Source organism: Rhincodon typus, chromosome 18 (assembly GCF_021869965.1).
Source record: "Rhincodon typus isolate 14 chromosome 18, sRhiTyp1.1, whole genome shotgun sequence".
NCBI classification, from domain to species: domain Eukaryota; kingdom Metazoa; phylum Chordata; class Chondrichthyes; order Orectolobiformes; family Rhincodontidae; genus Rhincodon; species Rhincodon typus.
In genome coordinates, this window is record NC_063349.1 from 55,295,078 (window position 1) to 55,318,231 (window position 23,154).

Consider the following 23,154-nt stretch of genomic DNA (forward strand, 5'->3'; position numbering starts at 1 on the left):
AGCTCGGTTTTTAGTTGGGTAAGCTTGCTAAAACTGACTCAGCCTGCATTCAGTGAAACCTGACTGTCTTCTTGAAGGGCAACTGGATGATTTTTTGACAGTGTTTCCTGAGCAAGCTGTGTCTGCCAAGACCCAGAGACACTGCCTCTGGTGACAACTATACTGACATGGCCAGATGTCAGACTGATAGCCAGCCAAACAACCCAAACCTAATCCTTTTAACCTTCAAGACTGATTGTCCAGAGGGTTTTCTTTCTTTCAAAGTGAACCCCTGAAGACAGAATTGTTCATTTATCCCCTTCACCCAGTGTGTGCACATGTGCTTTGGGTTATTTAGAAGAGGAAACAATTTTATTTTCATTTTACAAACTAAATGTGTTAGCCATTTTTGGATCTTAATTTAATAAATTTTGTTCTAAAATAACTACACTGTTTATTAAAGAAACGTTGTCAAAGGATTTTTAAATATCTACGACACAGAAGACCCATGTTTAGCCATGTCAGGAATCAGGTATAACAATTAAATTGATGTTGTAAGCTGTGGAATAGTGCACTGCTCTCATGTCAGTCATAAGGTTAAGACAAGATCATTAAACTGTGCAAGTGTAACAAGGTTTACTTTGTATTTTAAATTTATGATTAACTGTATTTAAAATTGTTTAATTGTGATTCTCAGAATGGCAAACAAGACAACTAATCCAGTGTTTAATGTTTTGATGTTGGTTGCTAAAGTACATGGAAGAATGAAGACATGTAAACTTTGAAGACCAAGTTGCCCAAACTAACAGTGTGTACATGGTGGAATATTTAAACATCATTAAACATCCGCTCCCTTCAGCACTGAAGCTCAGTCGCAGTCATGTGTACCATCTACAAGATACACTGCAGTAACTCACTGAGGCTGCTACGACAGCATCTTCCAAATGCACAACCTTGATCATATGCAGAGGAACTTCAGCACTTGCAAGTGCTTTCTGCAAAGGCAGACCACCACCACCACCTTCTCAAGGGCAACTAAAGACGGGCAATAACTGCTGGCCCAGTCAGTGACTCTCACATTCCATGACTGAATTAAAAACAACCTTCCCTCCATGTCACATCCTGTCCTGAACTAGAAATCTATCATTCCATCATCATTGCCGAGTATAAATCATGGAACTCACTCCCTGACATTGGGAGTGTCTCCACCACATATACTCTGGTAGCTTAAGATACATCACTACTGCATTGTGAAATGAAATCAAGGATAAGCAGTAAATGCTGGCTCTGTCAAAAATGCCCAGACCTGAGAATGAATAAACATTAAAGTCAGAGGCAGATACAGCAGCAGAGAAAATGTGACTATAAAACCAAGCTTCGGTCGATACCGAATTAAACACAAAGTAACATTTCAATATTTTGTATTTATTTCAGATTTCCAGAATCTGTAATATTTCACTTTTGTCCAAAGAGTGCATTTCATTTTTTTGTGCAGGCACGAGACAGATTCCTTCTAATTTTGCAACAGTGTAGCACACATTTTTACACAAACGAAGCTTTCATCATTTGAATACCCAGACATCACATTTGTTCAGTGATACTTTGAATCTAAACTTAATTCTGCAAAGTTCAGTAAGCTTTCTTCATAAATTCCCTATTTACAGAGTGACATTTCTACCTTCAAAATGTGCAACAGTTCTCCTTAAAAGAACTCACACAGCATGCCCTTCACAAAAACAAAAAGGGAAAAGATTAGATTTATAAACAGCTGCATTACATTTTGGTCAAAGCTGTGTGATTGCAGCTAGTCTATTCTGATCAGATTTATGACAAGGGTGAATGGGTTATGACTGGCTCAAAGGATGTCAAATGCATTCATCTGAAGAGTAGCCACAAGTGGCAGACCTTCTCCACATTTTCAAACCAATGAAGGCATTGTTACTAAAAATAACATATGACTAAAGGGCCATGCTAGGGAGATATTCTGGGAATCCTTTACTGCTTTAAAACAGCTATTTATTGATTTGTGTCAATTTCAAGAACTTATGTAAAAAAATGGCACCCTGTCAAACAAGATGGTTAAGTGAAGTCTGCTGACTTAGAGTCAAAAGACTGGTATGTGCTTCTGATACTGATATTTTTTTTTTAAATTTCTTGTTGCCAAAACCTGATTTTAAATCAAAGACCAAAAGTTTAAAAAATGTACATTTTCTTACATTTCAATGGGATTGGTCTCTGCTACTTAATGTATAAAACATTCACCCTTCAAAAATAGGTTAAACTAAACAAAAATGAATAAATTTATTTTAGCCAATTCATAAAAGTTGAAATCACCTTCTCTAAAACAAACAAACATATAACACCAAGACAGGCACTTGGGAATTTCTGTGAGGTGTGGAGAACAATTAACTGATGAAGGTTAGATTCATTCTTTTATACTCAACTACCTTGTGACTGTTAAAATACATTTACTGACATTTTACGTAGAAATTGGAAGGACAACAGCAGAACACCATGTTATAGCAGGTCAGCACACCTGCTGCATTCATGGGGCAATTCAGTTTGATAGAAGAATTCTAATATCATAAAGGACCTATAACACACAATGTCTTGTGATACAATATATTGTTCTCCACACTTACTGGATGGAGTGTGCATTGCAAATACTACGGCAGCATCATCAATACCTGTTTTCCATCTTTGCTCTTTGTAACCTTTGTGGTCACTGCAGAGAAATGCTACAATATTTTTCTTTCACAATTTAGCACATAGCAAAAAGGTATTTGTGTTCTTTAATAGTGCAGTAGCCCAGCCCACCACCCACCACATGATTTCCATGAAGGATGTCAGTTCATTTGGCATGGAATGGCACTTGAATAACTGATTTAGAAAGAAGGTCCACCAGTTTCTTTTGTGAGCTCAAGTTTTGTCGTTGTTTCCCAGTGACATGCTCTTTTGATTTATCTGCCTGCTTCCAATAACTTTGGTTCAGGTTAAAATGTCAAGGGTCTAAACACTGCTAAAACCCAGGCAGCCAACAACCAACAACGGAGATCTCATCATCCCTGTTCTGCAATGATCCTCATTTTCTGGAGCTGTATATTTCAGGTACATAACATGGTGATTAGCGAAGAATTCAATTCCCCTTTGGTACATTGATAGATTCTTGTTGATTTCCTTAATTCAATTGGTGGATTTGTTTTCATTTGGTGATTAATCGCTGCCAAAATGTTTTTCATTGTTGCTGGCCAGCTGTCTGAATTCTATATTAAGAACTGAGGGAGATTGGTGTTCTCATTTTCTACACACTGCTTCGATCTGGAGCAACATTCATGTACATCCGTCTTCTTGGAAAAAGTTTTCGCTTTAGTGCAATCAACTGAAACGAAAGCAATTGATGACAGGCTATGGCAAACAATCCCATGTCATAAAGCTAATTGTTTTGGATGTGATATGATTCTGATTTACAATCAGTTTTCACAGCACAACTGGTTATGCATAAAGTATCTGCTTTTAATGATATGATAGGAGCACAGCACAAGAGGTCATTTGACGCTTCAAGTTCATGCCAGCTCCCTACAGAACAATCCAGTCATCCCACCACCTCATATGCATTACAAGTTTATTTTCTTCAAGTGCCCATTCAATTTCATTTTGAAATCAGTGTGTCTGCATCCAACTCCCCTCTGGGCAGTGACTTTTGTTTCTCTCACTTTTAAAGGCTATTGAATGCTTAATTTTTTTGCCCCCCCAAAAGATATCCTTTCTTCCTGACCCTACAAAGCCTTTCCTCATTAGTGTTGCCACCTCATCTCCCTTCTTTCCTTAAGTAAATTTTTCCTCAATACTTTAGATCTTTGCAGTTCTTACCACCTTTAAGCCACATTTCTGTTATTCCCCACCATAGGTATCTGCATGCTGCTATTTGTGCTTGTAGCCTAGTAACCTTATTGATCACATTGTGTTTATGTATGCACACTATAATTTGTTTTTGTATTCCTCATGGCCCTTCTTAGCCCGCTCCTCTCTAATATGGCTTCACTTCCTTCCTGTTATCCAATACTCATCCTTTATGCACCTTATTCTTCTTTTCTACTTCTTTATGGTCAGTCCCATTCCTCTGCCAATTTCTCCAACCACTAGTAACTTTCTCCACAAGGCCATTGGAGCTTGTCCTGTTGATGTGTAACTTTCCCTTTTTGAACAGGTGCCTTGTCATAAAACTGATCCTAATGCCCTAAGAGCCTGGAGCCCTCCCTCCAGCATCTGGTACCCACAATGATCCTGATACACGTGTCATCAGGTTCTAGGCTGCAAGACAACTACAGAACATTGACAAAAGTCTGGCTGGTGAAGCATACTACAACAGAAGTTTAAAGTCTGGACGTGCAATTCACCAAACATTACAGTGGCTAAGGTCAACTACATGTCCAAAATCACTAGCTTACAAAGAATTGCATGTGGAAATCAAGTCTGGATTTCCAAGTTGAGAAAATCTTTTAAGCTTAAAGTAAAACATAAATTGGAGCATGTTAACCTAATATGCCAGGAGTGCCCAATGCTTTGTCTCTCAGATTATATAAAAATTAAACCCATATTTTCATTACTGAACTACAAGCCAAGGATACTAATAATGTTTGTGTTGCCATTTTTCAACCCTCCAAGTCTAACACAAGGCCTCTGATTGGGACTATATGATTTGCCACAAGGGTATTACAGGTTAACACATTATTAAAAACATGGTTTTAAAACCTCCACCAGTCAAACTGTAAGCAAGTCGAGGATTGAGAAGCAAACATGACCAGCATGAAATACCTGTCTGCTAGCAGTGAACTACAACTGTGTTTCAATTTTTCTTTCAAATAAGAAACCAAGATGTACAGCACAAGTAAAAGAAATTGCTTAATTCTGAAATAGTAAAATTTTCTAAGTAGCAAAACAAAACAAATAACATTGTTGTACATTTCTCTGCAATAAAATCAGTAAACCAATTGTTAACTGATTCCTAGATAGGGAATTCCAACACAGAATTATCCAAATAACTAATTACCTCCGGCAGTAATTCAGGCACAGACCACTTCCAGTACAAGCAAGGTGAGAGGCTGAAAGGTAACTGGACACAGAAGGGTAGAGACATGAGATGGATGGGAGGAGACAGGTAGGAGGGAACCACAGAGGACAGCATGGAGGGAGAAGCATTTCAGAGGCTTAAACTCCCGAACTAGGAACAATGTGGAGGGCTGAGGGAAAGAGAGCTCACAGGGATTTGAATTCACTCAATATGTTAACCAGGATGGGCAGCTGGCCTTCAAATGACTTCAAAAACTTTTGCTGAATATACACTAAAATAACTTCACAGGGTGGGAAAGGTGAAAATATCACACAATTACAAGGGCATAAAAAAACAAAAATACTGGAAATACTTAGCGTCTGGGCAGAAACACAATCAATATTTCAAGTTGATGACCTTGCATCTGCTGAGTATTTCTGGCATTTCTTTTTATTTCCAATTTCTACAATATTTTGCAAAGGCAAGGCCTACCCAGAGTAGACACATGGGCCTGGATCTGAGGACTGAATAGAACAAAAAGGGAGTGAGACAGATACTTTTACATTAGGACTGTTTTGCCCCAGGTTGAAAATGTAAAACTGATAATAACTGGACTACCCACAATGACTTTAATTTAACGAACTTTTTAAAAATTTGTTCAAATGACATGAATGTTGGCCAGGTGGTCAGCTGCATATACCCATAGTACTGTTAAGGAGGGAGTTCAAAGATTTTGACCTAGTAACAGTGAAGAGTCAGTAAAATAGTAAGTAGTCAGAATGACATGTAGCTTAGAGGAATTTGCAGGTAGTGGTAATCCCTGGCATCTGCTGCCCTTGACATTCTATGACGTAGAGGTTGCTGATTTGGGAAATGCTAGGCAAGGAGCCTTGGTGAGTGCTGCAGTGCATCTTGTAGATGGTACATACCGTGGCTACTGTGTGTTGCTGATGGAGGCAGTGGATGTTGAAGGTGATGGATGGGTCGTTAATCAAGCAGGCTCCTTTGTCCTGATGGTGTTAAGCTTCTTGAGTGTTATTGGAGCTTCACTTACCCAGGCATGTGGAGAGTATTCCATCACACTATTGACTTGGCCAGACATTGCGGAGTCTGAAAGATAGTTACCAACAGCAGAATTCCTAGGCACTGATCTGTATTTGTATGCTTAGTCCAGGTTGTTGATAGCAGGGGATTCAGCATGTTAATGCCATTGATGTCAAGTGGCGATGGTTTAATCCTCTTTTGTTGGAGGTGGCACACGTTATTTGCCACTTTTCAGCCCAAACCCTGGATATTGTCCAGGACTTGCTGCACATGGACACGGACTGCTTTAGTACCTGAGGAGTCGTGAATGGTGCTGAACATTGTGCAATCATCAGCGAACATCTCTACGTCTGACCTTATGGAGGAGGGTAGGTCACTGATGAAGCAGCTGAAGACGATTGTGTGCAGGACACTATCCTGAGGAATGCCTACAGAGATATTTTGAAACTGAGTTGACCGATCTCTAACAACCACTCCATCTTCCTTTGTGTTAGGTATGACCCCAATCAGTGGAGAACTCCCCTGACAATTCATACCAACTCCAGTTTTGCTGGGGCTCCTCAATGCCATTCTTTGTCAAATGATATCTTAATGTCAGGGACAGAAGCTTAGGAACTCATATACCACATTCAGCTCTTCTGACCATGTTTGAATTAAGGCTGTAATGAGGCAGGAGTTAAGTGGCCCGGCAGAACCCAAACTGAGAACCAATGAGCAGATTATTGCTGAGGAAGAAATGCTTGATCATGCGGTCAATCAGCTTCTTCTTTCACGGAGATAATGACAGAGTATACAGATGGGGCAGTAATTGGCTAAATTAGATTTGTCTTAATTTTGATTGAGATTGTCTCTCTGAGCCTTATGGTTTACTGCCAATCTCCTGCCCTTTCCTGTAGCCATGCGCAATACGTCTACTTAAATAATCATCTAATGCCCTCTATAATGCCTAAATTAAAACTGCCTGCACCACACTTCCAGGCAGCGCATTGCAGACTCCAATTGCTCACTGTACGAAAAAGTTTCTTCTCAGCTCACATTTACAGCACAGTGACTCAGTGGTTAGCACTGTTGCCTCACTGTACCAGGCACCCAGGTTCGATGCCAGCCTCGGGTGACTGTGTGGAGTTTGCACGTTCTCCCTGTGTCTGTGTCAGTTTCCTCTGTGTGCTTCAGTTTCCTCCTACAGTCCAAAGGCGTTCATGTGAGGTGGACTGGCCATGCTAATTTGCCCTGTAGTGTCCAGAGATATGTAGGTTAAGTGGATTTGCTATGGTAAATGCAGGTTACGGGAATAGGGTAGGGGAGTGGGATGTTCTTTGGAAGGTTGGCGTAGACTCAATGGGCTGAACGGCCTGCTTTCACACTGCAGAGATTCTGTTCTACACTTCTTTTGTTAAATACTTTTAAATACCTGCTCTCTGGTTCCCGATCTGTTTATGGATAGAGACAGTTTCTCTTTATCCACTCTGTCCAGACACCTGATGATCTTGAAAACTTCTATCAAATCTCCTCTACTACCTCTTCAAAAAACGAGAGCATCGAAACATTCTCTCAGCCAATTCAAAGATAGAGACTATTAAGTTTACCTGGACCATCTCTAACACCTCTCGCCCCTTCCTGGACCTCTGTCTCCACATCGGGCAACCACCTAGAAACCGATATTCATTTCAAGCCCACCGACTCCCACAGCTACCTAGAATACTCCTCCTCCCACCCACCTTCCTGCAAAAATGCTATCCCCTATTCCCAATTCCTTCGCCTCCGCCACATCTGCTCCCAGGAGGAGGCATTCCACTCCCGTACATCTCAGTTGTCCTTGTTTTTCAAGGACCGTAACTTCCCCTCCTCGGTGGTCGAGAACGCCCTCAACCGTGTCTCCCACATCTCCCGCACCTCATCCCTCACACCCCGTCCACGCAATAAGAACCAAAAAAGAATCCCCCTCGTCCTCACGTACCACCCCACCAACCTCCGGATCCAACGCATCATCCTCCGACACTTCCGCCATCTGCAATCCGACCCCACCACCAAAGACATCTTTCCCTCCCCACCCTTATCTGCTTTCCGGAGGGACAACTCTCTCCGTGACTCCCTTGTCCGCTCCACACTCCCCTCCAGCTCCACCACACCCGGCACTTTTCCCTGCAACCGCAGGAAGTGCTACACCTGCCCCCATACCTCCTCCCTCACCCCCATCCCAGGCCCCAAGAAGACTTTCCACATCAAGCAGATGTTCACCTGCACATCTGCCAATGTGGTATACTGCATCCGCTGTACCCGGTGTGGCTTCCTCTACATCGGGGAAACCAAGCGGAGGCTCGGGGAACGCTTTGCAGAACACCTATGCTCGGTTCGCAATAAACAACTGCACCTCCCAGTCGCGAACCATTTCAACTCCCCCTCCCATTCCTCAGACGACATGTCCATCCTGGGCCTCCTGCAGTGCCACAACGATGCCACCCGAAGGTTGCAGGAACAGCAACTCATATTCCGCTTGGGAACCCTGCAGCCCAATGGTATCAATGTGGATTTCACAAGTTTCAAAATCTCCCCTCCCCCTACCGCATCCCAAAACCAGTCCAGCTCGTCCCTGCCTCCCTAACCTGTTCTTCCTCCCACCTATCCCCTCCTCCCACCTCAAGCCGCACCTCCATCTCCTACCGACCAACCTCATCCCGCCCCCTTGACCTGTCCGTCCTCCCTGGACTGACCTATCCCCTTCCTAACTCCCTATCTACACTCACCTTTACTGGCTCCATCCCCGCCTCTTCGACCTGTTTGTTTCCTCTCCACCTATCCTCTCCTCTATCCCTCTTCTATCCGCCTCCCACTCTCTCCCTATTTATTTTGGAACCCCCTTCCCCTCCCCCTTTTCTGATGAAGGGTCTAGGCCCGAAACGTCAGCCTCTCTGCTCCTATGATGCTGCTTGGCCTGCTGTGTTCATCCAGCCCTGCACCTTGTTGTCTTAGAGACTATTGTGCCAGTTGAATTTCTCTCATTGTTGTGAATTCTTTGGGCTTCAATCTTCTGCCAGATATATCAATACCATCCATCTCAGTCTCTTTCACAGGTCCCCAGTATCATGATGCCAGTCTTCAGCCAATTTGATTCACTCCACATAATTTCAAGAAATGGCTGAAGGTAATAGATACTGAAACGGCTATGGACCCTGACAACATTCCAGCAACAACACTGATTTTTTTACTCCAGAAGTGGTGTTACCATCACTGAATCCTCCATAACAACATCCTTGGGATTACCATTGACAGAAACTCAACTGGACTTGCCACATAAATACAGTGGCGATAAGAGCAGGCCAGAGGCTAGGAATACTGCAGCATTTCCTGACTGCCCAAAATCCGTTCATCATCTACAAGGCACAAGTCAGGAGTGTGATGAAATACTCCCCACTTGCCTGGATGAGTGCAGCCCCAACAACACTCAAGCAGCTTGACACCATCCACGGCAAAGCAGCCTGTCTGACTGGCACCACATCTACGAGCATCTACTCTCTCCATCACTTACACTCAGTCGCAATGGTTTGTACCATCTACAAGATGCACTGCAGAAATTCATCAAAGATCCTTCAACAGCACCTTCCAAACCCACAACCACTTCTATCTAGAAGGACAAGGGCAGCAGGTACCTGGGAACACTGCCACCTGCAAGTTCCCCTCTAAGCTACTCACCATCCTGCCTTGGAAATATATCGCCGTTCCTTCACTGCCACTGGATCAAAATCCTAGAATTCCCTCCCTAATGGCATTGTGAGTCAACCTACAGCACATGGACTGCAATGGTTCAAGAAGGCAGCTCAGCACCACTTTTTCAAGGGCAACCAGGTACAGATTACAAATGCTGGCCCAGCCAGCGATGCTCATGTCTCACTAGTGAGTGAAAAAATGCAGGATAAATCTAAAGCAGCCAATTACTGCCCCATCAGTCTACTCACAATCATCAGTAAACTGTGCTTTACTGCAAAGTTGTTGGCTCTTAACTACACTCTGGGCAATCAGGAATGGGCAATAAATACCGGCCTAGCCAGCAATGCCCATATCCTATGAATGAACAAAACAAAACAAAACATGATGAAAGGTGTCATCAATAATGTTATCAAATAGCACCTGTTCAGCATTAACTTACTTACTGATGACCAGTTTGGATTCCATTGGGGCCACTCAGCTCCTGACCACATTACAGCGTTGGTTCAAACACGCCAAGATAGCTGGATTCCACAGCCAAGGTCAGAGTGGTTTCACTTGACATCAAGGCCACATTTGAAAGAGTGTGGCATCAAGGAGTCCTAACGAAACTACAGTCAATAGAAATCACAGGGCAAATCTCTCCACTGGTTGGAGTGTCGGAGGTCAGTCACCTCAGCTCCAGAACATCTCTGCAGGAGTACCTCAGGGTAGTGTCATAGGTCCAGCCATCTTCAGCTGATTCATCAAGGCTTTCACTCCATCATAAACTGAAATGTTTGCTGATGACTGCACAATTTTAAGTATCTTAAGCAACTGCTCAGATACTGAAGTAGTCCATGGTCAAATGCAGGAAGTCCCAGATAATATCCAGGGTTGGGCTGAAAAGTAAGAAGTAATATACATGCCACACAAGCACCAGGCAATGACCATCTCCAACAAGAGAGAATCTAACCACTCACCCCTTGACATTCAATGACATTACAAATCACTGGTGCTCCCAATATCAACACCTTGGGAGTTATCATTGACCAGAAATTGAAGTTGACTAGCCAAATACTGTGGCTACAAGAGCAGTTAGGTGCTAGGAATTCTGCAGTGAGTAACCCTCTTCCTAACTCCACAATGTCTGGACACCACCTACTTGGCAAAATTCAAGAGTGTAATGGAATACTCCCAACTTGCCTGGATTGGTGGAGCTCCAACAACACTCAAGAATATCAACATGTAGAACAAAGCAGTCCACCTTATTGGCACCACAACAAACATTCACTCTCTCCACGATCAACTCTCAGTGGCAGAAGTGTGTACCATCTACAATTTGCACTGTAGAAATTCAAAGCTCCTTAAGACATCACCTTCAAAACCCATGACAACTAATCAGCTAGAAGGACAAGGGCAGCAGATGCATGGGAACACCACCAATCTTTACAAGTTCCCCTCCAAGCTACTCACCACCCTGACTTGGAAATACATCATCATTCAGTGTCACTCAGTCAACATCTTGGAATTCCCTCCCTAATGGCTTTGTGATTTTACCAACAGCAAATGAGCTGCAGCATTTGAAGAAAACAGCTCATACCACCTTCTCAAGGGAAGTTAAGGAGGTACAATAAATGCTGGCTGAGCCAGCAACAGAAAGATCCAATAAATGATAAAAAAAAATTCAGAATTTCTCTTCTATAAGATTTATCATGTAGTCCCCAGTCAAACAGACTGATTACATTTAAATAGAGGCACATTAAATGAAGGCTCTCCAGCTTTAAGGTGAGACTAAAAGCATTTACAGAAACAATTCCTGGAGACAGAACAGAAAATACGTCTGTCGAGCAAACAGCTATATAAAAATGACAAAACTTGAGATACCTTGATGAGCACCATCCCAGTCACTTTCTTTTTAATCCCTGAGCAATGATTCTACTTTTAACATACATGGAGGATAAATGAGAAATAATATGAAATACAGAACCACAGATCACAGCCAATTAGCAAATGTCTGTGCCATATCTCTTTTTGAGTAATCGCACTCACTACAGCCTTGTATTTTCTTCAGTGATTCCTATCCACCATCAAACTGCTTGAGAATATTGATTGTTCTGCTCCAGTGGAAATAATCCTGCTAGCTGCAGTGAAGGTATTTCATGAAGATCAGTTTTAATGAAAGACTAAAAATTCAAGATTAACAAACCTGTTCAGCAAAGAAAGAAGAAACTGTGAAGATAATTAGTGTCACCAGTACACAGTGCGTCCAAAACTTCAATTTATCTCTGTAAGCCCTCCTGTAATTAAAAAAAGTTACAATTCAGTTGGAAACATTAGCTGCAAACGTAATAGTGTTAGCAGACATGAAAGCGTACCCTGTGTCAGCTGGGAACACAGGCTAGACCACCAATGAAATTGGGTATATGTTATAACAGCACTACAATAAGGAAGAAATGAATAGTGTGTTCTTATAGGGCGGACAGAGAAAGGGAACAGAGAAATAATTTAAAAAAATGAAGACTTTGTGCGGTCATTTATTTCCCAGCTGCCTACTGCAAGTTGCAGAAATACTTAAAACAGACTGATTCTCCTGACCGCTGATTGTACACACCCAAGGGAAAGCATGGAGGGGAATATTAGTTTGCAAACAAAGAACATAAAAGTCTGGATATCTGACCATCAGATATGCAAAACATGTCCTCAAATTAGCTGAGGTTGAGTAACTTTGACCATTTTTATCAAGTTCCTTTTCAATCTTTTCAAGCCCCAAGTCTCCTGGAATGGACTAGGTTTACTTTAGCTTAATACTTGGTATTAGAAACATTTTGCTCTCCAAAATGCAACAAGAAATCCTAGCTTTAAGTTCATAAGTCTTTTGCTTCTCTTGCATAACAAATGGGAGAGGTGATGGCCTAGTGGTATTATCGTTGGACTGTTAATGCAAAGTAACGCTCTGGGAATCTAGGTTCAAATCCTGCCATGGCAGATGGTGGAGTTTGAATTCAGTAAATTTAGAAAAGTATATGAAATTGATAGTCTAATGATCACTGTCGATTGTCACAAAAACCCATCTGGTTCACTGATGTACTTTAGGAAAGAAAACCGCCATCCTTACCCGGCCTGGCCTACAGGTGACTCCAGGCCCACAGCAATGTGGTTGACTCTTAACTGCCCTCTGGGCAATAACCAGTGACACCCTCATTCCGTGAATGAATTTTTAAAAAAAATAAGTTCATATTGCTACAACCAAAACAACGACATTCTGAAGAGTCATCATACAGGATTCAAAACATTAACTCTGTTTCTCTCTCCAATGAAGATCCACACTTTCTTGTCGATCAAGATAATATATGATTCCTAAGGGGCTTGATTGGGTAAATGTTGAGAGGATATTTCCCCTCATGGGAGAGGCTAGGGCCACAGGGCATGGTCTTAGAACAAAGGGGTGCCAATTTAAGACCGAGAGAAAGAATTCCTCCTCATCTCAGAAGGTTGAGTCTCTTTGGAACTCCTTGTCACAGAGATCTGTGGGAGAGGATCTTTGTGTATATTTAAGGCTGAGATAGACAGATTGTTGATTAGTCAGCGAATCAGGGGTTATAGGGAAAACGCAGGAAAGCGGACGTGAGGAATGTCGGATCAACCGCAATACCACCGAATTACGGAGCAGATGAAAGGTATAGAGCAGCTTACTCCGGTTCCTATGGTCTTACAAGCAGCAAGAAAGATTTTTGTGTCGTTTTCTGGGCTACATTTGAACCAAGGTTCTTCTGGTGAAATGCCAGTGTCTCAACCATTACACCCAATTCAAGAATTATCTTTTTAAAATGTTCTAAGTTACATCAGCAAGGCCAGAGGTCTTTCCTTAGCAGAAGGCTTATGCTAAGTAAGAAACATAGCTCAGTAATTCTGGATGAGCATGAGGGGCGGCACAGTGGCTCAGTGGCTAGCACTGTTGCCTCACAGCACCAGGGACCCGGGTTCGATTCCAACCTCAGGCGCCTGTCTGTGTGCAGTTTGCACATTCTCCCCGTGTCTGCGTGGGTTTCCTCCAGGTGCTCAGGTTTCTTCCCACAGTCCAAACGATGTGCAGCCTAGGTGGATTGGCCATGCTAAATTGCCCCTAGTGCTCTGGGATGTGTAGATTAGGTGGGTTATAGGGGTATGGGTCTGGGTGGGATGCTCCAAGGGTCGGTGGACTTGTTGGGCCAAAGGGCCTGTTTCCATACTGTAGGGATTCTATGATTAGGGAAATATTTGTATAGGAAGTAGGCTGCTACAATGTCAGAAACTCAGCTGGTCAAAGCTTAGGACGTGGAGGAGATCAAAATAGTTCAAACATGTGGCTGGGAGTATTAGCTGTTCTTAAATGCAAGGCAATCAATTACAAACGATGGAGATACTAAGCTATTTGTAAGTCAATAAGTCTGCTAGAGAAATTTAGCGTAATCAAACATAAAAGAAAACCTGTTTTCAAATATAAACAAGTTTAAACATTAAGCTAGCAAAGTTTAGTTTATTATTATCAGACAATCAGCAAGTGGTTTGAATTATAAAACATTTAATTTATAAATTCTACATTCCCAGGATCAGACTTCCACCTTTAGAACATAGAACAGCACAACACAGTACAGGCCCTTCGGCCCACGATGGTGTGCCAAACTTTTACCCTAAACCTAAGGTCTATCTAACCTCCACCCCTACCTTATACTATCATCTATATGCCTACCTAATAGCTGCTTAAATGCACCTAATGAGGCCGACTCCACTACCCTCTCCGGCAATGCATTCCACGCCCCTACCACTCTGATGTCTCCCCTATACCTACCTCCGCTCCACTTTAAAACTATGCCCCCTCGTAATAGCTACCTCCACCCTTGGAAAAAGTCTCTAGCTGTCCGCTCTATCTATACCTCTGATCATTTTGTATACCTCTATCAAGTCACCTCTCATTCTTCGTCATTCTAAAGAGAAAAGCCCTAGCTCTCTCAACCTTTCCTCATAAGACCTTCCCTCCATTTCAGGTAACATCCTGGTAAATCTCCTCTGCACCTTTTCCAACGCTTCCATATCTTTCGTGTAATGAGGCGACCAGACTGGACACAATACTCCAGATGTGGCCGAACCAGGCTTTTGTATAGCTGGAGCATAACTTCACGGATTTTGAACTCAATCCCTCTATTAATTAATTAATCCCTCTTTGTCAGACAGCAATTTCGATTTTCACTAAACAACAACCCTGGTCTCAAATAAACGTTCACCAACAATTCAGCTCAAATTGCTTGTGTTTGTACTTGAAAAACCATTTTGTTATTGTCCCTTTCTATAAATGTTTACTTGGACTTGTCTAAGTCCCCCACACAAAATTCTCAGTAAAAATATGTTCATTAGAAACTGAAGGCACCATTTTCAACATTCACCCACTTCACCACCAATGCACAGGGTGTACCCATCTACAAGATTCACTGTACCTCCCAGATCAGCAACTTCGACGACCTACATCGATAAGGGAATCAGATGCATGGGAACAACACCAACTGAAAGTTTCTCTCCAAGCTGTACACCAATCTGATTTGGAACTATATTGTCACTCCTTCAGCATCACTGGATGCCAGCCCTGGAACTCCCTTCTTAGCAGCACTGGGAATGTGGTGACACACTATGAACTGTAGTGGCTCACCACCAATTTTGCTGGGCCAAATACAGATGGGCAATAAATGCTGGCCCAACCAGTGGCACACTCAATTCATGAGTGATTAAAAAAAATTGATAGTTGGCTTATTTTGAAGGATTAACTGCTGATTCTACGGGCACATGGGATTCTGACCAAGACAGGAAGGAAAGAAAACTATTCAGATGGGATAACCTAGACTTAACATATTGAAAGTGCTACATTTTCTTCTGAATCACCATCTTTAGTGGGAACCCCTTCTCCAATGAAGGCTGGGATCACTTAATTAGGAATGATACAGATCAGAATCTACTATTTTACCAAGTAAATTTTTGCAGAGATTTCTATGGTAATGATATGAACTCGCTACATAACAAGCCTGGAGAAAGTGGAAACTATCAGTGACTTCAGAAGGAAACAGGACAGGTACTGCAGCGTAATCAATTTGCAGCGTTATAGTAATAGAACAAGGGAATGAGGCTGACCAGATTGCTCTATGGAGAACCAGCAAGGACTCGACACACCAAATACATTAAATTCTATGTGGGACTATGGTTATATTTAGTTGAAGTGACAACACAATCAGGAAACTACTTTATAAAAATAGTACAGTCGGTTCTGCTATAAACCCATGTGCTGGCAAGGCGAATTGGCTATGACTAGCAAATAGGGGAACACCATATCCAAAATGCGAACTTGTGTTAGCTATAATGCGATTCTATCAGTGCATGGAGGAGTACACGTCAACGTCACGATTGTTTTGCGGGCTTTGTCCTGGACATGCTCAATGTTAGTGCCGAGTCTCCGCGGGGCATAACGCAGTTGTTTTGCGGGCTTGGCTGTGAAGCGCTTTCTGTGAGAGGTACAGTACTCTGTGATTTTCGTTTTGTTTGCAAATTATTTTTCACCTAACCTTGCAACCACAACTGCACCTGAAGGTGATGATGATGATGATGACCCTCAGCAATGGCAATTGGGGAGTCAATGGCCTAGTGGTATTATCGCTGGACTGTTAATCCAGAGACCCAGATAACATTCAGGGGACCTGGGTTCGAATCCTGCCATGACAGATGATAGAATTTGAATTCATTAAATATCTGGAATTAAGAATCTAATGATGACTGTGAATCCATTATCGACTGTCAGAAAAACCCATCTGGTACACTAATGTCTTTTAGGGAAGGAAACTGCCATCCTTACCTGGTCTGGTTTACATGTGATTCCAGATCCACAGCAATGTGGTTGACTCTTAAACTGTCCTCTGGGAAATTAAGGATGGGCAATAAATGTTGCCTAGCCAGCTATGCCCTCATCCCATGAACGAATAAAAAAAGTGCCTGCATTAACAATAGAACAACCTCAAAACCTCCTCCCCGATCAAGTCATCTTGACATTTTTTCCAAGATAAAGTGTTAAATTTATTTTTATTTCATTATTAGATATGAATTAAACATTTATTCAAACTACACTATCTATTGTGTTAGGTTTTTGAATGATATTTTTTGGTGGTCTGCCCCAACCCCACTTTTCTCACAGGGCCCATTATTTCTTTAGCGCGATTTTCTGTAATACGATGATGCGCAGGAACATAACAATCACATTAAAGCAGAACCAACTAATATGTTTTGACACCAATATCAAAGCTGAAGATAGTTTAAAATTAGAAATACTGCTTCATGAACCTCCACACTACATCAAGACCTGTATATAAACAGATGTTTAGCTGTCTGTAATTAAAGACTGATAAATGATAAGTGTAAGTAAACTAGTAAATCTAACCTACTTGGATAGACAGTGAACAATTTTCATTAGTCATATCAGGGGTTATGAATATTTTTTGTGAAACAACACAGGGGAAATGCTACATCATGGAATAGCCTATCAGAAGCAATGATGGAAACAAGATCCATAAGAGATCTAAAAAATGAAATAAATATTTTGAGAAACAAAAATTCTTAAAAATGGCAAAACAACATAAGAAATAGAACAAAGAGTACTCTTCTTTCAAAGAAATAGAAAAGATGTCATGTGCCAAACACACTTGCTTACGATGGGAAAAAAAATCTACTTGCATCAATTATTTGAGCAGAGCAAATCAGCAATCTACAACTGGTAACATTTATGGAAAAGGCAGCTGTGAAAGTTACTAGGTGTCACTAACCAATTCTGCCCAACAATATGGGAGATGCTTAATCTAAGGTTTTCAATAGCTACTCAGGATAATTTGGGGGTCACTGAAGAGGAATTTAAAGATTACAGGTACTGAGCAGGAGGAAGAGACAGAAAGAGATGTAAATTCAATGTTAGGAGTACTGCAGTTAGCTGTGCAGCTGGCAAGGTTGCTGATCTACACAGATTCTGCATTGGTGACACAATGAGGAGGCAAGAGTAACAAGGTGTAGAGCTGGATGAACACAGCAGGCCAAACAACATCAGAGGAGCAGGAAAGCTGACGTTTCAGGTTTGGGCCCTTCTTTAACTGGATGGTTCTGTTTTGCCAAAAGTTCAGAAGGACAGCACTCCAAAATCATTCTGGGAGCTGAGAAAGTTGGATGATCACTGGGTCAGTCAGGGGAAGCTGTGAGGAGCTCAAATAGTCTGAAAGTTTTAATAATTTACAGCAGCTGATAGAAGAATATAAGCTGAAAGCAAGGTATGCCACTCAGTCTTTGAGCATGCTCTTCCATTCAATATGATCATGGCTGATCTTCTATCACATTGCCATATTCCTACTTTCTCCCCATACTCCTTGATGCCTTTAAAATCTATAAGTTGCTGTCTCACTTTCTTGAAAGTATTCAATGGTTTGGCCTCCATAGCTTTATGTGGTACAGAGTTCCACAGGTTCACTGCTCTTTGAGTGAAGAAATCTTTTGTCTTTGTCCTAAACGGTCAGTCCCATTCCGAGACTAACCCCTGGTTCTAGATTTCCCAGCCAGGGAAAACATCTTCCATGGATTTAGTCTGTCCAACCCTGTCAGAATGTTATATGTTACAATTTGCTCCCCTCTCATCCTTCTAAACTTGAGTGAATACAGGCATAGAACAAAACTCTCCTCATAGGACAGCCTTGCTTTCCCTGGTGAACCTTGGGCACCACCTACCTTATTCTTAGGGAGGACAAAACTGCAGGCAATATTCCAGGTGTGGTCTCACCAAGGCCGAATATAACAGTAAGTCATCCTTATTCCTGAGCTCAAATCCCCTGCAATGAAAGCTAACATGCCATTTACCAATTGCTTGCTGCACCTGCCTGTCAACTTGTATTCAACTGCTGTACAAGTATGCCCACATCCCTTTGTATACCCACACTTATCAATATCACACCACTTAAATACTACTCTTCCTTTTTGTTTTTCACACTGAAGTGCATAACTTTACATTTAGCCATATTTGTACTGTATCTACCGTGTGTTTGCCCACCACTCAACATGTCTAATTTACCTTGAAGCCTCCTTGCATCCTCCTCAACACTCAGTTCTGCCCAATTTTGTGTCATTAGCAAACTTGGAAATGTTGCAATTGGTTCTATCATCCTGATCATTTATATATATCATGAATAGCTGGGGCCCAAGCACTGAGTCTTGTGGTAACCCCATTCATCACTGCCTGCCACTTGGATGAACACCCATTTATTGCCCTTTTGCATCCTGTTGTCCACCAATTTTTGATCCATGCCCTTAACCTGTGCTTTATCTTTGCCTATTAACCTCTTATGAGCAACCTTATCAAATGCCTTCTGAAAATCCAATACACCATATCCACTTCTCTCTTACTTTTTCTATTAGTTACTTCCTCATGAAAAACTCCACTTGATTTTTAAAACATGATTTGCTTTTCATAAACTCTTGCTGGCTTTGTCCAATACCATTAATGCTTTCTAAATGTTCTGTTATCATGTCTTCTATAATAGTGTCGAGCATTTCCCCCACTACTGATGGTTAGCTAACTTGTCTGTAATGATGTTTATTCTCTCCCTTGCTTCTTAAATAGTGAGGTTACATTTGCCACATTCCGATGTATAGCAACTGCTAGTCGTCTATAGAACTTAGGAAGATAACTACTAATGTACCCAATATTTCCAGGGCCACTTTCTTCAGGAATATGCGATGTAGATTATAAGTTCCTAGTGATACGTCAGACTTTAACTTCATTAATATCTCCCAGTGCCATTTTCTTACTAATACTGATTTCCTTCAAGTCTCCCCTTTCAGTGGACCCTGGATTGCCTAACATTTCTGGGAATTTATTTGTGCTGTTTTGTGAAGTCAGAATCAAAGACCACATTCAATTCTTCTGCTATTTCTTTGTTCTCTGTTGTAATTTCCCCAGCTTTTGACTTTTTAAAAGGGACCTACATTTGTCTTTGCTAATCTTTTTTATCATCTTTTTTCTCATCATATATCTATAGGAAAATTTACGGTCAGTTTCTACGTTTTCTGCAATTTTACATACACTTTATTTGCCCCCTCGATCAAATTTTCTGGTCTCTTGTGAATAACAAAATGTTCTCAACCGTCAGGCTTGTTGCTTTTTCTGGCAATTTTATGCATCTCCTCTTTGGATCTAATACTATCCCTATCTTATTTTGCAAGCCTTGATTAAGCCACCTTCCTTCTTTTAAGAACGAAAGAGAAGTACAGCACAGGAACAGTCCCTTTGGCCCCCCAAGCCTGTGTCGATCATCATGTCCTGACTAAACTAAAAAAACAAACCTTCTGCTCTTGTTCGATCCGTATCCCTCTATTCCCTCACTATTCACGTAACCATCCAGATGCCTCTTAAACGTCGCCAATGTGCCCGCTTCTACCATCTCCTCTGGCAGTGCATTCCAAGCTCCTACCACTCTCTGCGTGGAAAAACATCCCTCACACATCTCCCTTAAACTTTTGCCCTCTCACCTTGAACGTGTGCCCCCTTGTAATTGAAACTTCAATCCTGGGAAAAAGCTTCTGACCACGCACCCTATCTATGCCTCTCAATTTTGCAGACCTCTATCAGGTCTCTTCTCAGCCGCCGTCTTTCCAATGAAAACAATCCTAATCTTTTTAACCTTACCTCAAAGCCAATGACCTCAAGGCCTGGCAACATCCTGGTGAATCTTCTCTACACCCTCTCCAAAGTTTCCATGTCTTTCTGGTAATGTAACGACCAAAACTGCACACAATACTCCAAATGCGACCTAACACGTTTTGCCAAATGTCATACTCCATGCCCCGGCCGACGAAGGCGAGCATGCCATATGCCTTCTTGATCACTTTAGCCACCTGTGTTGCCATTTTCAGGGATCTGTGGACCTGCACAGATCCGTCTGCATGTTAATGTTCCTAAGGGTTCTGCCATTTACAGTATAATTCACACCTAAATTTGATCCTCCAAAATGTATTACCTCTCATATGTCTGGATTAAACTCCATCTGCCATTTCTGTGCCCAAGTCGTATATATACACACACACACACACACTACAAACAACAGAGGACCTAAGACTGATCCCTGTGGAACACTAGTTACCAGTCTCCATTCTGAAAAACATCCTTCCACTGCCACCCTCTGTCTATGACCAAGCCAGTTTTGTATCCATCCAGCCAGCCCAGCCTGAATCCCATGTGATTTTAGTTTTTGTACCAATCTGCATGTGGGACTTTATCAAATGCCTCCAATCTACCATGTGGGACTTTATCAAATGCCTCTTGCACCAAACAGGAATCAATACTTGTTTAATTCATGTACATGTTGTTTAAATATGAACCATTGCCAATCTATCATCAAACCCTTTAGAAAGGTTCCCCAATCCACCCTTGCCAATTGGTGCCCCATAGTTCGCTTTATTTAGATTCGGGTCCCTAGATATGTATTACACTACTTCCCTCTCCATCTAAATGGAGAATTTTCCTATGTTATGGTCACTCTTCTCCATGGGACATGCATAACAAGGCTTAATCCTTTCTCATTCCACGGTATTCAGTCTAGTATAGCCTGTTCTCTGGGTGGTTCCTTAATGTATTGGTCTTAAAAACACCATCACCTACAAACTCCAGGAAATCCTTGTTCATAATGGATAGCTTGATTTGTCCAATGTATGTGTAAATTAAAGTCACTCATGATTACAGTTGTAGCCTTATGGCATACTCCTCAGATTGCTTGCTTAATAACTTCCTTTATATATCCACTACTGTCTGGGGGCCTACAGGTAACCACCAACGTTTTCTGCTTCTTAGTGATTCTTATTCAACAGATTGGATTGTAAAGTTCACCAGAAGCATCTGTGGACTGGTTGAGTGAGCTAGATATCAGTGAAGAGCTGCAGTTATGCTCCTGAATAAGTACTCTAGCACAGCTCAAGAATCCACGGGACCACTGACCCAGGAAAAGGGCGATTAACCAGAATGGGAGTAGTTGTTGAGGCAGTGTCCATGTCAAAGTGGCTCATGAGAAGGATTTTCAAGGTCCAATCAGCAGAAGTGAAGAACTGCAACCCCTTGTGAATTGTGATGAGAAGTGCAGACCAACGAATCATTAACGAATTTGCTGAGAAATCAATTGGATCTGTTTTGATACATTTGCTATTTGATGTGCACTTTGGGGAGTCCGATCAGTCTACCACTCACAATTACCCTGTTAATTCTATGTGTTCGAAATGCATTACAGATTGTATTACTGTTTTAATGTTGTACAATGAAGTTTATTGTTGTTTGGTATTTTATGGCTTTGTCAACCTCCTAAGAACCCTGGATTTCTCACTTTAAATATCAAAGTTACTGTCCACTAGCAGGATCATAACATCAATTTGGCAGTCTGTCTAGGATTATAATAAGAACAATAAAATGAATTAATCCATCATATAGACCTTAAAGGCTTTGGTCAAAGTACTGATTGATTGAAAAATGGGTACATTTATTTTACTGTTTCAGTAAATCATTTGGGGCAACACACCATTTTATTTTTCCAAAAACATCCCAAATCTGTTAAGATTCAAGGTAATTTCCAAATTTAGCCCTCAGCTTTGAAAATAAACTGGGTAGTATCAAAATTCAAACCTTCAACATTTATAAGAGTGAAGTTTTAAATTAAGAATCGCAGAGAAATGGAACAGTTCAATTTTGTTTTTTTAAACTCACATTCCCTACAATTTCACATTAATCAGTGTTAACCTAAAGGTGGTTTAAGAAAGAAAACTTATCAGGCAACATTCATCCCCATTACAAATATATATATAAACTTATGTTACTACCAGATGGTTAAGCTGTCAACACTCATCACTTTAAAGGTGTCTATCAGACAATAGTTTCTAGACTATGCTCACGTTTGGTTAAACACAGGAGCTGTTTGTGGTGGATTAGTATACTACTAGCCATTATCATCCAGCTTGGAGGAAAGACTAAACAAGGGCTTCATGCAAGAAATAAAATTGATGCTTTTATAAAAGCATGTGAAAATCTAAACAGAATATTAATTTCTTATACAACAGGGAAGTAACTTGGATAAGAAGTCACCTCCTAGACATAGCACATCCTTTAAAGGAGGGCCTAAAGCTTCACTTACCATTCCCGAAGCTCATGCATATGGAGAAATCTGTTACGGTACTCCCTTGGCAGTTCAAACTGGGATGGCACAGGGAACAATGACTCATAGAAATCTCGAAGCACGGCTTTCACTGTAGCTCCATCCTTATGATTATGGTCAATGTTATCATTTAAACAAACAAATTTCCTTCAGGAATATAGA

At 41.4% G+C, this 23,154-nt stretch overlaps 1 protein-coding gene across 3 annotated transcripts in view; it reads right to left on the minus strand.

Annotated features, from left to right (window-relative positions):
* Positions 1-1,383: 1,383 nt before the first annotated feature.
* The window catches only part of gnptab (N-acetylglucosamine-1-phosphate transferase subunits alpha and beta), a 99,911-nt gene continuing 78,140 nt past the window's right edge, over positions 1,384-23,154 (minus strand). For 2 of the 3 annotated variants that reach the window (XM_048607457.1, XM_048607458.1), the window contains exons 20-22: positions 22,972-23,139; positions 11,964-12,054; positions 1,384-3,358 (exon numbers count right to left, since the gene is read on the minus strand). In XM_048607457.1, coding sequence (XP_048463414.1) covers positions 3,281-3,358; positions 11,964-12,054; positions 22,972-23,139 — 337 coding nt within the window. In that variant the 3' untranslated portion in view covers positions 1,384-3,280. Of the gene's footprint in view, positions 3,359-11,963; positions 12,055-22,971; positions 23,140-23,154 lie in introns of those variants that run through there. The other variant, XM_048607459.1, reaches the window with a different exon arrangement.